The following is an 18,100-nucleotide window of genomic DNA, read 5'->3' as shown; positions in this document are numbered from 1 at the left end:
ACACAGATGAAGTGAACAAAAATAACAGGGCTTGGGTCAGACGCCCATTAGTTTTCAAAGTGACATCTTTGCCCTTTAACACTTTAAAGAGGTCTTTTGCAGCAGATTTGCCCAGTGCAATACGTCTTGTGATTTCTTGACTGTTGCTTCCATAGTTGTTGATTGTGGACCCAAGTAAAATTAAATCCTTGACAAGTTCAATGTTTTCTCCATTTATCATTATGTTGCTTACTGGTCCTGTTGTGAAGGTTTTTGTTTTCTTTACATTGTGGTGTAATCCACACTGAAGACTACAGTCTTGGATCTTCCTCAGTACATACTTCAAATCTACTTTGCTTTCACCAAGCAGGGTTGTGTCACATGCATATCTGTTAATGAGTCTTCCTCTAATCCTAATGCCACATTCTTCTTCACATAGTCCGGATTCTCATTATTTGCTCAGCATACAGATTAAACAACCCAACACACACCCTTCCTGATTTTAAATGATGCAGTATCCCCTTCTTTTGTTTGAACCACTGCCTCTTGCTCTATGTATTTCTAGGTTCTTCATGAGCACAAGTACGTGTTCTGGAATTCCCATTCTTTGCAATGTTAACCATAATTTGTTAAGATCCACACAGTTGAATGCTTTTGCATAGTCAATAAAACATAGTTAAACATGTTTCTAGTATTCTTTGCTTTCAGCCAAGATCCATATAACATCAGCAGTGATAACACTGGTTCCACATCCTCTTCTGAACCTGGCTTCAATTTTGGGAAGTACCCTATCCAGGTACTGCTGCAACCATATTTAAAAATTATTTTCAGCAAAATTTTACTTCTGTGCAATATTAATGATATTGTTTCATAACTGAACCATTCTGTCGAATCATCTTTCTTTAAAATGGGCACAAATATGGATCACTTGCAGTCAACTGGCCAAGTACTTGTCTTCCAAATTTCTTGGTGGCAGACAAGTGAACACTTCCAGCATCGCATCTGTTTGTTGGAACACCTCAATTGGTACTATGTCAATTCCTAGAGCCTCATTTTTCACTATTTTCCTTCAGTGTAGCTTGGAATGAGTAGTTGGCAAAAATAGGGCAAACCAACTAGTGATTAAAAAAAAAAAACGAAGAGTATAGAGAACAGGTATTAAAAAGCAAATTACTGAAATGCATAAGTAGAAATCTGGACTGTAGATACCAAAGCATTATTCCTCTATATCTTTCAATATAGTTCACCCCAGAGCCAGAGTCTATTGTGGGGCTCTGGAACTCAAGGGAAACTACAAAGATTTTAGAAAAGAACCACCAAGTTTGAGAAATAAAATTTCAAAATTCCAGGGCCAAGATGGGATGCTAAGTCTATACGTTTTCCTTTTTTCTTCCAATTTTCCATTGAAAGAAATGACCCAATCAATGAAATTCTATAGCATTATTTGAAACTAGACATAAAATTCCAAGGCATTTTTCAACAGTAAGTGGTACAGGTGACAGCATAGTGAGAAAGAGCACTGGCATGTAAGGCATCCAAAAATGCAACAGGACATTTGCCAGAACAGCAAGGTAGGGAACTGACTTTCTACCCTCTCCCTCCCCAGAAGCCCTTCTGCTAAGCCACCTTAGAGATACATGGAGAAGGCTAGACAGAGAAATGGAGCCAAGCAATGGTTAAGTGGCAGGCTGCTCTCCCACTCTTCACTGGAGACTGAAAGCACAATGGCTTAAGATATCACTGTACTTCTTCTGTAAACTCAGCACCCAATTATAGCTAATTAATATTTAATAACAGTAATAATGATCCGAAGATGGTAACTAATTGCTTTTAAAAATCCTTCCATTGCCAGTTTCACTGGGCATAAAAGTCTGAAACATGCTTCATCAGCGAGAGCCCAACTAATGGGGTCCTATCCCATCCCACAACATACTCAGTAGTAGCAAGGGGGATACATACAAGTGTGGCTGTTCCCAGCCTCTCAAAATTTGTTTTTTTCTTCTCAAGACCCCAAAAAACTTCTATCTATCAACCTAAGTCAATAAGCCATGAATTATTGAGCTTGCAGGATGCAGATCATGAATATGTATGTGTGTGTTTAGAAGACAAGATTGTAAAACAAATGGGTTCCACAGTAGCTTATATGAACCCAGCATACAGGCCTTCAAGAAACTTCTGAAATCATTTCACCCATGCATATTGCTCAAGCATGGTTTTAGCACATATGAGGGAAAAAAAAATCAGTTTTCCTGGCACAGTTTTGCTTCTGTTTTTCCAAGTGCATTTATATGGCATTATTTGCTGAATAAAACACAGCTGGCTGCTTTTTACAAAAACTAAAGGTACAGGGTTTCTTTGAGGTCACAGATATCACTATAAAATCCTGTGAGCTGCCTGCAGAAAATGCTAGTGTGTAATTATTTTCCCATCCACTCATCCTTCATTTTCAGCATGTTCCTCTCAAGGTCTCCTTCCATCAACCACACAAAGACCCAAATTTCTGCCCTAATTTCCTAATACTCTCCAAATAAAGGAACCTGAATAGCATAAGAACATCCTAGTTCACAAGACACTTAACAGAAATAATATGATTGAGCCCAGGGTGCTATTCATATAACCCTTTCCCTCCATACACCCTGCCAGTGCCCCTCTTTCTAATCCTGCTGGAGCCAGTACAAGAGCTGAAGCCATCTTTGGCTTCTATTGCTGCTGTCGTGCTTCCTCAGTACCCTAAAGAACATGCCCAGACAAAGAGTCCTCTAAGCCAGTGACAAAGCAAATCAGCTACTTTACTTCATTTCTGTCTTTCTGCTTGCTGCTTTTTGGCCTGATCGCCGCATTAAAAAAAAAAAAAGGTTCTTGATAATCCTTTCACTAGGCCATCACTCTCAATCATTTCCAAACATGAATTGATCACTTGAAATATACAGAACACCATGCTATCCTCCAGAGCAGAGGTCAGCAAACTTCTAAACCACCAGAGCTCCCAGATATTTTATACTTTGTGGGCTATATATGGTCTCTGATGTATATTCCAAATATTATTATTATTTTTTAAACAAACTTAAGAAATGTGAAAAACATTTTTTGCTCTACAATTAAAAAAAAAAAAGGCCACAGGCCATATTTGGCTCTTGGACCATAGTTTGTCAGACCCAGCTCTAGAGGCATAAACAAAGCATACAGCATAGTCCAGAGGTTCTCAAACGTTTTCAGTCCATGGCATTTTAGTGTATTAATAAGTTTTTCATCATATCCCTAAGCTAAAAGAAATACCCAAAAATCCCATTTGTTAACTATTTAGGTACAATTTAATATGCAGTTAAGTCCTAACAGCTTAGCACCTGTTGGGCACTCAAACCTCAGGATCAGATTGGATGCTCATACCCTCATTCCCTGTTCCTCACTGATTTCATGTAGTACTTGCTTTTAACACAGCACCTACCAAAAACTGCACCTTGCAAAGATAGGACAATGTTGAAAGTAATGCATATGATTTAATGTTGAAACTGTGAACCACCTTCAACTAGTAGTTCATGTGGTTCTGACAGATTGCGCTGGGCTTTCCTCATAAACGTAAAATATCTCACAGTGCCCCTGTGAGTTCACGGAGAAGCCCTAGGGCTCTTTGGTACACTGTTTGTGAACTGTGGATAAGGGATTGTGGACCTGTATATTCATACTACAGAAAACTATGTGGCCCTTTAAAGAAATCTGATATGCTTTCGTACTCACACAGAAGAATAAATGGTCATGCCATACTGTTGAATGAAAATACCACACAGCAGAACAACATGCAGTAGCTCTGGTAACATAGTGCCTAAGGCATATGACTGCTAACCAGAAGGCTGGCAGTTCAAACCCACCAGCCACTCCTCAGAAGGAAAATTGGGCAATCTACTTCTGTAGTGATACTGCCTCGGAAACCCAAGGAAGGGTCACTATGAGTCGGATTCAACTGGACAGCAGTGAGTTTGGTTTGAGTTTTTGGAGAACAACTTGCAAAGGTGGAATTATAATATACATATATGGAGTACAGAGAGGGGAAGTGGAGACAATCTTCACTCATCAAGTGCATTCCTACTCCCTAACTTTTTTTTTACCCACAATGCTCTGCAATGACTTCACCTCTGATTAAGAAATGCTGTAGAAATGTTGTTTAGAGTGGTAACTGTCATGTGAGAACATTTTAAAGTATGAATTTATTTATAATACTTATAAGAGAGATTAAATTCACCTCTATAAATTGCCTACAATAATGGCAGCAAAAAAAAAAATACAACAAACAACCCTGCCATCAAGTGGATTCTGACTCATAATGGCCCTATAGGGTTGAACAGAAATGCCCCATAGGGTTTCCAAGGCTGTAAATCTTTACAGAAGCCACATCTTCCTCCCATAGAGAGGCTGGTGGGTTTCTGACCTTTTGATAAGCAGCCAAATGCTTTAACTACTGTGCCACCAGAGCTCCTTGATGTAGGTAAACCAAAATATTACACATGAATTCGGGTCTGAGAGAGTACACAGAGGAAATGATGATAACTAAAGCTCATCTGTCAAGGCAGGGGGCACAGAGTAAGAAAATATGGACAAGAGCCCCCATAGTAACCTGAGCCTTGCCTTCTAGGATACCTTCACATATCAAAGGAGAGGAGACAGGGTGTAAGATATGATGTTTCCAATGAAAACTCAAGAAACACCCTAGTATGAGGTCTTTGCTCATCTGCCTCTGAATCCCTGTTCTGACACTCACCAAAAGGGTCCTTCCTTCATCAACCACTGTGGGAGCCATGTGCCAGAGAAGAGGTTGTTCACCTTCCCCTCCTTCCCTATTCCCTTCCCAATCTTTTAAATTCTAAATGATAAAAAAAAAAAAAAAGGTGAGCAAGGAGAACAATAAATTAAGGGGGGAAAACTCAGTCTTTGTCCTCCCTACTTCTTAAATACCCTTGGCGAAAAATTGTCCATAAAGTATAAGAGTTGTTACTGTTGTTACATGCTGTCGAGTCAGCTATGACTCATAGTGATCAAATACACAACGAAATGAAATATTGCCCAGTCCTGTGCCATCCTCACAATTCTTGCTTTGCTTGCGCTCATCACTGCAGCCACTGTGTCAATCCATCTCGTTGAGGGTCTTCTCCTTTTTCGCTGACCCTCTACCAGGCATTATATCCTTCTTCAGGAAACTATCAAAAAATATCATTAACATCACATGCAAGTAAAATTTTGCTGAAGATGTTTCAAAAACAGTTCCAGCAGTACATAGACAGGGAACAGCCAGAAATTCAAGCCAGACTCAGAAGAGGATGTGGATCTAGGGATATCATTACTGATGTCAAATGGACGTTGCTGAAAGAAAGGAGTATCAGAAAAATGTTGACTGGTATTTTATTGACTATGCAAAAGCATTTGAATGGGTGGATCATAACAAATTATGGATAGCATTGCAAAGAATGGGAATTCCAGAACACTTAATTGTGCTCATGAGGAAGCTGTACACAGACCGAGGCTTTCATTCAAACAGAACATGAGGATACTGCATGTATTTAAATTTAAATATAATAACTTTCACTCTGTGTGATAGCTGGAGCTGTGTGTCAACTTGGCTGGACCACAATTCTGTGGGGTTTAAGCAGTTGTGATGTGGGTTATTCTCATGATGGGATCACATGTATACATTTTAAGCACCTAATCCACTGAAAAGGAGTTTCCCTAGGGGTGTAGCCTGCTTCCAATATATTTATGGAAATCCTGGTAAAAGAGACACTCTTCTGTGGATCAGGATCCTCTTCTGCTGCCTACAACTGTCCGTGAGCAAACAATCCACCATTTGGCCCGGAGTTCTTGAATTCATCATTCATTGGAGTCAACTGTCGGTATGCTGCCTGCCAACCTTGAGCTCATTAGCCCCTGCAGCTGCGTGAGTCAGGAAAAGTCTCCAGCTTGACGTTTGATCAAAGAACTTGGTACTTGCCAGCTTCTATAAGTGTGTGAGCCATTTTCCTAAGATAAAATTTCTCTTTCTCTATATGTATATATAAGCTTTACTGGTTTTGTTTCTCTAGAGAATCCAGCCTAACACATTTGGTACCAAGAGTGGGGTCTAGAGGGACAAAATCATAAAGATGGGTTTCCTAAATTGGTTCTCACTGATTCTGTTTTGGTTCTCCAATTTGACTAATTATAAAGGCACTGGTGACTCTGCCTCCATTAGTAAAGAGGCAATGGAGGCAGAGGGCCCTGCTAATCTGTGGCGTGAGGTGGCAACATTAATATGCAAAATAGCACCACCAACAGATCAAGTATTTTTGAGAAGTGAGGTTCTTGGTGATTGCATATTTAATACTTTTCTGCAATTTTGTCAGCATGAGGAGTATAAGGAAGCTGGTTGGTTGGTCCTACTTACACTAGACAAAGTGGTGAATGAGTGAGATGAGTTCAGGGCTGCTGAGTCACAGCTCAAACACCACATAAAAGACCTCAGTGTTTCCAGTTGTGCTCTGAAAGAAAGCCTTATTTCTTCTAGTAACAGAGCTGATATTGCTGAAAACGAAACCCAGAGTCTTATTGTAAGGGTGGCTGAATTACAATGTCAATTAAATTGCCAACCCAGAATGGTGTCTGAAGTTAAAGTGAGGGCACTGACTGGGAAAAAAAGAATCCTGAAATCTGGAATGGGGACATATAAGCAGACAGTCAGGAAGATGAGGATATAGAGTCTGTAAATTCTGCTGAATCCTCCCATCTGAAGGGATTACTATAAAACCATTATCCCTTCTATGTTGGTTTGATGAGATTAACTCAACTGCTCCTGCTGGATCACTGTCTGATGCAGATGCCATGGAAGACATTGCTGAATGTTCTCAGGAAGTGCTACAACCACCCATTGTTGCTGCTAGACCCGTAACTACATTTAAGTCCAAGTGAGCCCCAAAAGGTGACTTAGGAGGTGTTACGCTACACCTGAAAAGACCTACTTGATTTTGCTAAGATGTACAGACAGAAACCTGTATGATCTGCATGGGAATGGCTACTGAGGGTGTGGCATAATGGTTCAAGGAATTTAACATTGGATCAGTCTGAGTTTATTGATTTAGGCCCACTAAGTATGGATTCTTCATTCATTGTTTCAGCTCAAGAGGTCAGGAAAGGATCTAATTGTTTATTTGGTTGGCCTACTTAAGTATGGATTATACAGTGGCCTACCTTAAGTCAAGTTGAAGTATCAGACCTGCCTTGGTATAACGTAGAAGAAGGTATCCAGAGGCTGAGGGAAATTGGCATGTTAGAATGGATTTATCAGATTAGACCCCTAGAGTCAGAAATTGAGAGTCCAGAGGACGTGCCTTTCACCACTGTGGGGAGGAATAAATTTGTGAAGGGACCCCAGCATCCTTGAAGACTGTTGTGATTGCTATTTTATGTAAACTGGTTTTGACAGGGGGAACTTCCCTAATTGAATTGAGACACTTAACTACAATGGGGCTGATTTGACTCCGTAGTTTGGGCCAAGTGGCAGCAGTTAATCAACAAAGGTAAGGTGGGCATGGTTACCATATTGGACAACAGAGTCAAAACAGTAATCAGAATACTCTGACTTGTGTGGAATTATGGCACTGGCTTCTTAGTCATGGTGTTCCTAGGAGTGAAATAGATGGAAAACCTACTAAATATTTACTTGATCTGTTTAGATAGAAGAATTCTAGGTCATGTGAATAGCAGCCTAGATTGAATCACCAGAACACAGAGTCACAGCCTCTCAATCAATTCCCAGACTTGAGTCAGTTTACAGATCCACAACCCCTTGAATGAAGGGGAGGCTGAGTTCCCTTGAGGAAGAACCCCACTACACTGCCAAAAATTTATAATGTCAATCTTTTTCCCAGCCTTCCCCAAAGGGATCTGAGGCCTTTTACGAGAGTGGACTGTTCATTGGGGAAAAAGAAATAATCAGACTTTTCGGGGATTACTGGACACTGCCTCTGAACTGACACTAATTCCAGGAGACCCAAAGCGTCATTGTGGCCCACCAGTCAGAGTAGGGGCATATGGAGGTCAAGTTATTGATGAAATCTTAACTCAGGCACATCTCACAGTGGGTCCAGTGGGTCCCTGAACCCATTCTGTAGTGATTTCCCCAGTTCCAGAATGTATAATTGGAACAGATATACTGAGCAATTGGCAGAATTCCCATATTGGGTCCCTGACACATGATGTAAGGGCTCTTATGGTAGGAAAAGCCAAGTGGAAGCCATTAGAACTGCCTGTACCTAAAAACTAGTAAACCAAAAGCAATACCACATCCCTGGAGGGTTGCAGAGATTACTGCCATCATCAAGGACTTGAAGGGTACAGGGGTGGTGATTCCCATCACATCCCTATTTAATTTGCCTATTTGGCCTGTGCAAAGAACAGATGGATCTTAGAGAATGACAGTAGATTAATTAAGCAAACTTAATCAGGTGGTGACTCCAATTGCAGCTACCGTTCCTGATGTGGTTTCATTGCTTGAGCAAATTAGCACATCTCCTGGTACTTAGTATAAAGCTATAGTTCTGGCCAATGCCTTCTTCTCCATACCAATTTCAAAGGACCATCAGAAGCAGTTTGCCTTCAGCTGGCAAGGCCAACAATAAAATTTCACAGTGCTTCCTCAGAGGTATATCAACTCCCCAGCACTATGTCATAATTTAGTCCATAGGGATCTTAAACGCCTTTCCCTTCCACAAGACATCACACTGGTCCATTATATTAATGACATTATGCTGATTGGACTTAGTAAGGAAGAAGTATCAATGACTCTGGACTTATTGGTAAGACATCTTCATGGTAGAGGGTGGGAAATTAACCTGACAAAAATTCAGGCACCTTCCACCTCAGTGAAATTTCTAGGGGTCCAGTGGTGTGGGGCATGTCAAGATAATCCTACTAGAGTGAAGGATAAGTTATTATATCTGGGATCCCCCAAAACTAAAAAGGAGGTACAACTTCTGGTGGGCCTCTTTGGATTTTGGAGGCAACACATTCCTCATTTGGGTACGTTGCTTTGGCCTATTTATCAAGTGACTCGGAAAACTGCTAGTTTTGAGTGGGGCCCAGAACGACAGAAGGCTCTGCAACAGGTTCAGGCTGCTGTGCAAGCTGCTCTGCCACTTGGGCCATATGATCCGGCTGATCCAATGGTGCTTGAAGTGTCTGTAGCAGATAGAGATGCTGTTTGGAGTATTTGGCAGGTCCCTGTTGATGAATCGCAACACAGACCCTTAGGATTTTGGAGCAAATCCCTGCCATCCTCTGCAGATAACTACTCTCCTTTTGAGAAACAGCTTTTGGCTTGTTACCAGGTTTTAGTAGAGACTGAACACCTAACCATAGGCCACCAAGTCACCATGAGGCCTAAGCTGCCCATCATGAACTGAGTGTTGTCTGACCCACAGAGTTATAAAGTTAGATGTGCACAGCAGTACTCCATCATTAAATGGAAGTGGACTCCATCATTAAATGGAAGTGGTATATCAGAGGTTGGGTTCAAGTAGGACTTGAAGGCACAAGTAAGTTGCATGAGGAAGTGGCCCAAATGCCTATGGTCTCCACTCCAGTCACATTACCTTCCCTCTCCCAAGCTGCACCTATGGCCTCATGGGGAGTTCCTTATGATCACTTGACTGAGGAGGAGAAAACTCGTGCCTGTTTTACAGATGGTTCTGCGTGATATGCAGGCACCACTCGAAAGTAGACAGCAGCAACTGGGACTTCCTTGAAGGACAGTGGTGAAGAGAAATCCTTCCAATGGGCAGAACTTTGAGCCATGCATTTGGCTGTTCACTTTGCATGGAACATTTCCAGATGTACGACTGTATATGGATTCATGGGTTGTGGCTAATGGCTTGGCCAGATGGTCTGGGACTTGAAAGGAACATGATTAGAAAATTGGTGACAAGGATATATGGGGAAGAGGTATGTGGATAGATCTCTGTGACTGTGCCAAAGGAGTGAAGATATTTGTGTATCATGTGAATGCCCACCAAAAGGTGACCTCAGCAGAGGAGGACTTTAACAATCAGATGGATAGAATGACATGTTCAGTAGAAACCAGCCATCCTTTTTCCCCAGCTACTCCTGTAATTGCTCAATGGGTTCATGTACAAAGTGGCCATGGTGGCAGGGATGGAGGTTATGCATGGGCTCAGCAACATGGTCTCCCACTTTCCAAGGCTGATTTGGCTACCGCTACTGCTGCTGAGTGCCCAATCTGCCAGCAGCAGAGACCAACACTGAGTCTGCAATATGGAACCATTCCTCAGGGTGATCAGCCAGCAATGTGGTGGCAGGTTGATTACATTTGACCACTTCCATCATGGAAAGGACAATGTTTTATTCTTACTGGAATAGATACTTATTCTGGATATGGATTCGCCTTCCCTGCATGCAATGCTTCTTGCAAAACTACAATCCATGAACTTATAAAATGCCTTATCCACCGTCATGGTATCCCACACAGCATTGCTTTGGATCAAGGGACTCACATCACAGCAAATGAAGTGTGGCAATGGGCCTATGTTCTTGGAATTCACTAGTCTTACCATGTTCCCCATCATCCAGAAGCAGCTGGCTTGAAAGAGTGATGGAATGGCCTACTAAAAACACAATTATAGTGCCAGAAAGTTAGCAGTACCTGGAAGGGTTGGGGCAATGTTCTACAAGAGGCTGAATGTGCTCTAAACCAGCATCTGATATATGGTACTGTTTCTCTAATAGCCAGGATTCATGGGTCCAGGAACCAAGGGATGGAAACAGGAGTGGTACCACTAACTACTGCCCCTAGTGACCTACTCAAAAAATTTTTGCTTCCTGTCTCTGCTACTCTATGCTCTGAGGATCTGGAGATCTTATTCCCAAAGGGAGGAACACTCCCACCTGGAGACACAATACTGATTGCATTGAACTGGAAATTAAGAATGCCAACTGGCCATTTTGGCTTCCTTATGTATCTGGATCAACAGACAAAGAAGGGCATTACTGTACTATCTGGTGTGATAGATCCTGATTACCAAGGGGAAACTGGATTGATATCACATAATAGAGATAAAGAAGAATATGTCTGGAATACAGGAGATTCTTTAGGACGTCTCTTAGTTCTACCATGCCCTGTGATTAAAGTTAATGGAAAATTACAGCAACCCAATTCTGATATGACTACTAATGGCCCAGACCCTTCAGGAATGAAGGTTTGGGTTACCCCACCAGGCAAAGAACCACAACCAGCTGAGGTGCTTGCTGAGGGCAAGGGAAATATGGAATGGGTGGTGGAGGAAGGCAGTTCTGAATATCAGCTGTGACTACGTGACCAGTTGCAGAAACAAGGACTGTGACTGTTATATTTATTCATTGTATATGTGCATCAAATAGTTTTGTTTCCTTCTGTTATAAACTGTGAAATATAAACAAGGTTAATGTGTTTTGGTTGTACGTGTGTCAGTACTAATATTTGCACATTAGGTGCAAATATGACTTTATAATTGTCCTTATTTAGAGATTATATATGGTTAAGAAGATGTGTACAACTGCCAAGTTGACAAGGGGTGGATTATGATAGTTGGAGCTGTGTGTCAATTTAGCTAGACCACAATTCTGTGGGGTTTAAGCAGTTGTGATATGGGTTATTCTCATGATGGGATCACATGTGTATGTTTTGAGCAGCCAATCCACTGAAACAGAATTTTCCTACTGTTGTGGCCTACTTCCAATATAGTTATGGATATCCTGGGAAAAGAGACACTCTTCTGTGAATCAGGCTCCTCTTGTGCTGTCTACAACTGTTCGTGAGCAAACAATCCACCATTCAGCCTGGAGATCTTGGATTTGTCATTCTTAGGAGTCAACAGTCAGTATATTGCCTGCCAATCTTGAGCTCATCAGCCCCTGCAGCTGTGTGAGTCAGGAAAAGCCTCCAGCATGACGTTTGATCAAAGAACGTGGGACTTGACAGCTTCTATAAGTGTGTAAGCCATTTTCCTAAGATAAATTTTTCTTTCTCTATATGTATATATAAGCTTTACTGGTCTTGCTTCACTAGAGAACCCAGCCTAACACACTGCATTTTATATATGTAGTATTGACTATATTTTTTCCAACAAGCATGTATGGACTTTATAATTTTTAAATACGATATTTAATTATGAGCATAACTGAGAATAATACTAGTTAATATATGTAAAGTGCTATATGGTGGTGTAGTGCCTAAGGCATTATGCTACCATATAGCACTTTACATATATTAACTAGTATTATTCTCAATTACGCTCATAATTAAATATGGTGTCTACTTGGGCAATATACTTCCGTAGAGATACTGCCTTGGAAACCCAAGTCGGGGTCACTATGAGTCGGAGATGACTCGACGGCACAAAACAGCAACAACATATAAAATGTTAGCTATTAGTCTCTATGAGCAACTGTCTGGGAGCATACTAAGTGGCAGCACTCTGCTTGGCACTTTAACAAACATCATTCCATTTGTGCATGTTCTTCCAACCTCCTAAATGTAAGGTACTATGCTCAGCACTAGAGATAGAACAGTGAACAAAATAGGTGTGATCTCTACCCGTAGAAGCTCACATACCATAAGGGAGACATTAAAAAAGTAATTCTATATTTAATGATTCAATTCGGCTTGTAGTAAGTACTATGAAGAAGAAATAGAGAGTGACTAGTAGGATCCTCATACCAGCTCTCCATCCTCAATTATGGGTTAATAGTTATCATTAATATCTGTAGAATTAAGCCATGCTAATTATAATAGCAAAATATCCTGAACAAAGTGATTATAACAATTATCAGTACTAGAATAATGACTTGCAAAATTATTTTGTGTCACTAGGTGAATGATGAAAAGGATGAGAATTAATGAGGAAGAAAGTCTAAATATGTAAGAGTATATATGGAAAATTACTGCCAAAGAATTTCTATAGTACTGCTGTATTTCTCCAACAAGGAATAGTCCTCCATGACGAGACTTAGAGACCTTCAATATGAGACACCACACTCCTCAGAGTGCCAAGATACCAACAGAAGAACAACCTGGATGCAAACACAAGTTTGTGTTTTCTGAAAACATGCTCCATAATTTTTAAGACAGATCTAATTTCAGACTTCGTTTTTTAAAATATCATGGGAATCTCAGTATTCTGATGTTTAAACCATAATTCTAAGGCTAATTCTTGAAACTAGAGACAATACAAAAGTCTTAGACCAAGTACCCTGTTGATTTTTGAAAATAATGATTTTTTTTACAATAGTTTTTGAAAAATACTCAAAGGGCCTTACATGGTGAGAAATGAATATCTTTCATCAAGGATTGATGCTAGAGACTGGAAAACCATCAGCATATATAGACAGTCTTGAAAGTTACCATAATCAGGCATTCTTGGACTCTACACAATGAGAGCCCACGAAAATGGAATGTCAGGATACAGAAAGGTAGGCATTCCATCAAAACATGTTTAGTTGCTCCTTGCTTTTCTCCTTACCAGAGCTGGTGATTCCAGTAAGTTGACAAACCTCTTCTGAACTGTGTACTGGCTATGTTTCTTAGTGAAGAAAAAACTACTAAAACATATAATTCTATATCCATTGGCATCTCTCTGACAGCTCACAAAGCAAACGATATATGTTGAATACTTATACAAAATGAGAATGTCATAGGAATTCAGAGTGGAAATAAAGAAACAGCCAACCTTTGATGGGACCTTAACTTGGTGACACTTTAATTTTCGCTGTCAAAAAACTGTTAAAATAAAAAATTATCTTGCAGATGACAAACTCATGGCACTTGTGCTACCCACTGCCCCTCACCATATGCACACAGCAGACTTAGCACTCTTTATGCCAGACTTGGCTTCAGAGGACAGCATAACAGAGTTCCAAGTAGCCATTACCCATGATATGAAGTAGGCACAAGAGTAAGAATCTACTTGTCCCTCTTAACTTAGCTAACTATCTTTTTGATATTTACAATGTTATATTCTATTACATTGAATGGATCTCATCATATTTTTGCTATGGCCATTGTTTGATATTGCTAACAAATGTAGATGAAATAATAAGCAAAAAAAGCTAAAGCCGGCATCATGTCAACTACATTTGTTCACCTTCCTCAGTTTCCATCACTTGTACTATAAACAGGGAGAAGATTAACATTATCTAATCACTGACCTTATGGAGGGCAGGGGCCAAGACTGGTACCAAGAATCCATTGTAAATATAATTGACAAGCTGATTGCGAATCAAGGGGTGAGCCACCTAAGAGAGACACAGGTAGTCATGAAAAAGACAAGAAGTTCAATCTTTAGATCTTCTTAAAGTCAAACATTTCTATGTACACTCTGAATTCAAAAGGAAATCCAAATTTTGGCCAAATAGTCAGTGGTTAAAGAATAGATCAGACCTCAAACTGCCATGTATTTTTTTTCCCTTCTAGAAAAGGTTATTTTTAGTATAAACAGTTTGGTTAAAATTGGCAGAAGCTGGACTTCCAAATTTAAAGAATTGGTCATTTTAAAGTTTCTATTTGAAAATAAATCAATAAACTGAATATGTATGTATGTATGTATGTATGTTGTTGTTGTTGTGTATCATCGAGTCCATTTCAACTCACAGTAACCCTATATGACAAAGTGGAACTGGCTTATAGGGTTTTTGTGGCTGCAATCTTTACTGGAGCAGACTGCAAGGTCTTTTCAGCCTGTGGTACTGCTGGTAGGTTCAAATTGTCAATCTTTAGCCATGAAGGCTCTTTCTGAATACATATAAGAATTCATAAACTTAAATTAATAGTCTAAAAATTAAAATTTTTACCCCATAATTCTGTCTAGGTTCCATTTCAATTTGTGACGAATTTCTTCTTTTTATCCTTCTTAACAAAGGATATAATTGTCAAAATGAACAATTAAGTATATTTATTTTGCTAGCAGAACAAATTTTCTCATTTTGAAGGTGCGTTTTTCAATAGTCATTTATTTTGGGGTGGAAGGCATTTAGAAAAGCTTTTCATAAAAAATTAGAAACTGCTCAAAAGCAGAAAACATTATCAGACCTACAACACTTCCTATAATTAATTTACAAAATATATTTGTCATGAGTAATTCTTTGTTAATATCTTTTATAAGTAATACCCCTAAATAAGTACATGGCTTCAATTTAAAAATATAGTATGAAATACACAATTTCTCTGCTGTTATCCAAGTCTATTAGCTTTGCTTCTCTTTCTTAAAAAAATAATGAAGTCAAAGTGTAAAGTAAAAAGCAATTTCTAGGAAAGTAAGACTATATCTTTAAATTACTGATAATCTCTTTCTGTATGTACATTTGGGGAGGAATAGTTTCATGGTTTTTTTATTTCCACATACTTCTGCAAGAAAATGTTGATATATTGTAATACTAAAAATAAAATAACTTAAAATATAATTCATTTATCTTATATATAAATGAAACTTCCTTTGACTTAGCAATAAAAATGAGATGGGAACTAAAGTAATTTACTTGAATTTTCTTCCAGAAGCTATTTCTTTATTTGATAGATAAAAAGATTATAACTAACATTTTTCACCCTACAATCACCATAAAGAAAACTCAATTTCATAATAAGACCAAAATTAAAGTAATATTTATGATGTATAGAAATAAAACAAATTTTGATGGAAACCCACTATACATCATTAAATATATATAAAATCTGATTTTTTTATTGAAAACAGTAACCAGAAATGTGAAATTGAAAATTTAATCAAGAAGCCAAATATACAAGAGTTCAGCAGTTGTTTTTTCTCCCCCAAGCAGACCAATTTAAAAGCAAATTTAATTTGTGTTGCTAAGAAGATGCTTAACTTCTTCTAAATTCAATTGGGATAACAATATTCTTTATGTAGTATGCACCATTAAGCAAAATAAAGTGTTTTCCTTTGTAGGCTACCAAGAAGACCTTGAAATAAAAGTGGTATAATCTGGAGTACTTAGAAGGCTAAAAATATCTATTTAATGAGTCAAGCATTGAACTTATTTTTGATGGTTAAGTGGATAATCAAAACAGAATTAACACTTTCTATAAAGAAGATAAAGAAAATTTACTAATTTTTTTCTCAATTAAAACTTCCCAGAAACCTATAAACTAACATTTTCACTCATCCAAGGGCATTCACTATGCTTAAAGTAAAGCAAAACTATTCCATAAAAATTTGGTGAAATGAAAAAATATGAAGGTTATAAACTAATCATTTGCAATGTTCAGGTTCCAGATGGGACCGTATAAAGGGATTCTGTTATTGTGCTTTGGTACCTGTATGACTGCATTACAAAACTCCAGGGAATTCATGAACTGGACGAGAGATGGTAGTAGGAGCCAGTCGTCTTTAAGAAGGCAGTGCCATTCTTCGCCTTTTTCTTCTAGCTTTGTAGGCAGGGAAGAGTAGAGACCACTGAGCCCAGTTGCAAGTACCTGTGTTCAAAAATTAAAACATAATGAACTCTTTTCCAAAGTTCTTAATTGCAGCAAAAATGGCCTCCATGTGACACCAATGCCACTGGTCCAAAGATGGTACTTTCAGTAGCAAGGATATCAGCTAGCTAGGAAGGACTCAACAAGGACTCAACTGTGGAGACAGTGCGAAGTCCAGAAGGGAGAACAGCAGCACCACAGGTATTTGGCAAACACACAATGCTTGGCAGGGGCTGCTAATTTCCCATGTTCCAAGCACTGTCCTGTCCTGAGACTAAGAGAAGTGAGGGGAACATGCACAAAAATGAATAAAACATGGTTCCTGGACCCTAGGGAGTTCAAGAAAGGGACAAACTCTTAAATAATATAGTACAAGGCAAGGAGCAGAAATACAGCGAAAGCACATAACCTTATCTGCAAGAGGGAGTCCTGGATTGAGATGATCCAGAACAGAAGGTCTCACAAGAAGTAACCATGAGTACCTTCATAAGAAAGATTCCTGATAGTCACGTGAAAGGTCATGATAATGGAAACTTGTATGTTTATGTTTAGAAAAGCACTTTCAAATATTGTCTCCCATATGATCTTCAGAATTGGAGCAAGAAGAAAGAACTGGTAGGATCAGTCAGAGATGATAATAGTTCAGACAGAGCCAAAATGGGTCAACACTGATGCAAGTACAGTAGGAGCAGCTAGGAGAACATAAATTTGAGTAATACATGTAAGGTAGATGTGAAGGTGATCTAACCATGAGATCTATCATTCTACTATTAATCCAAAGCTCATGGGGATTATTTACTTGCTCAGTGTTCTGTTCCTTAAATTAAACTGACAGCACTTGGGCTAGTAAGTCAAGGTGGGTAAGAACTCAAAAATGTCAAATTATCCAGGTTTGTCATTAGGAAAATAATGGTAAAGACTTTACAAGAGAGACAGAAATGTAGAAAATGAGCACGCTTATTGCTTATGCTGATTGCTTGTTTGTTTTATCTTATGGAGTATAAGGCCAGGGAAAACAATGAATTCCATTATATGAAGGACTATGTAGGAGCTCTAGTGGCATAGTGGTTAAAGCATTTGGCTGCTAACCAAAAAGTTAGTAGTTCAAATCCACTAGCCATTTTGTGGGAGAAAAATGAGGCAGTCTGCTTTCATATAAATTTACAGCCTTGGAAATGCTATGGTGCAGTTCTACTTCTGTCCTACAGGGTCACTCTGAGTTGGAATACACTTGATAGCAATGGGCTCAGGTTTTGGTTTGGAGGATTCTGGACTGAGGGGTAATGTAGGCCAAGCAGCACTTTACAGATTCTGATCTAGCTGATTGACAGGAATGGCACAGAATGGAGGTAAGGAAAACAGTGCAACCCTGAGGTTATGAAGGACTCAAAAGAGATGGTGTCTTAGCTATCCAGTGCTGTTCTAACAGAAATACAAGTGGATGGCTTTAACAAACAAACTTATTCTTTCACAGTTTAGGAGGCTAGAAGTGCAAATTCACAGCACCAGCTCTAGGGAAAGTTTTCTCTCTGTGTGGGCTCTGGGGGAGTGTCCTTGTCTTCCCCTTTCAACATCTTGGACCTGGTGTCTCTTGGAGATCTCCATGTTCCTTTTTTTTTTTTTTTT

At 39.2% G+C, this 18,100-nt stretch overlaps 1 protein-coding gene across 1 annotated transcript in view; it reads right to left on the bottom strand.

The window, feature by feature from the left end:
- The window catches only part of FHIP1A (FHF complex subunit HOOK interacting protein 1A), a gene marked incomplete at its 3' end in the record, with an annotated part of 156,505 nt that overhangs the window by 96,800 nt on the left and 41,605 nt on the right, over window positions 1–18,100 (bottom strand). The window contains exons 3-4 of the mRNA XM_007951552.2: window positions 16,316–16,474; window positions 14,197–14,283 (exon numbers count right to left, since the gene is read on the bottom strand). Coding sequence (XP_007949743.1) covers window positions 14,197–14,283; window positions 16,316–16,474 — 246 coding nt within the window. The remainder of the gene's footprint in view (window positions 1–14,196; window positions 14,284–16,315; window positions 16,475–18,100) is intronic.

This window comes from Orycteropus afer, unplaced genomic scaffold (genome assembly GCF_000298275.1).
Source record: "Orycteropus afer afer isolate SDZICR_OR568_19922 unplaced genomic scaffold, OryAfe1.0 scaffold00297, whole genome shotgun sequence".
NCBI lineage: Eukaryota > Metazoa > Chordata > Mammalia > Tubulidentata > Orycteropodidae > Orycteropus > Orycteropus afer.
Note: the sequence above shows the minus strand (reverse complement) of the source record. Positions and strands in the feature narration are given on the sequence as shown.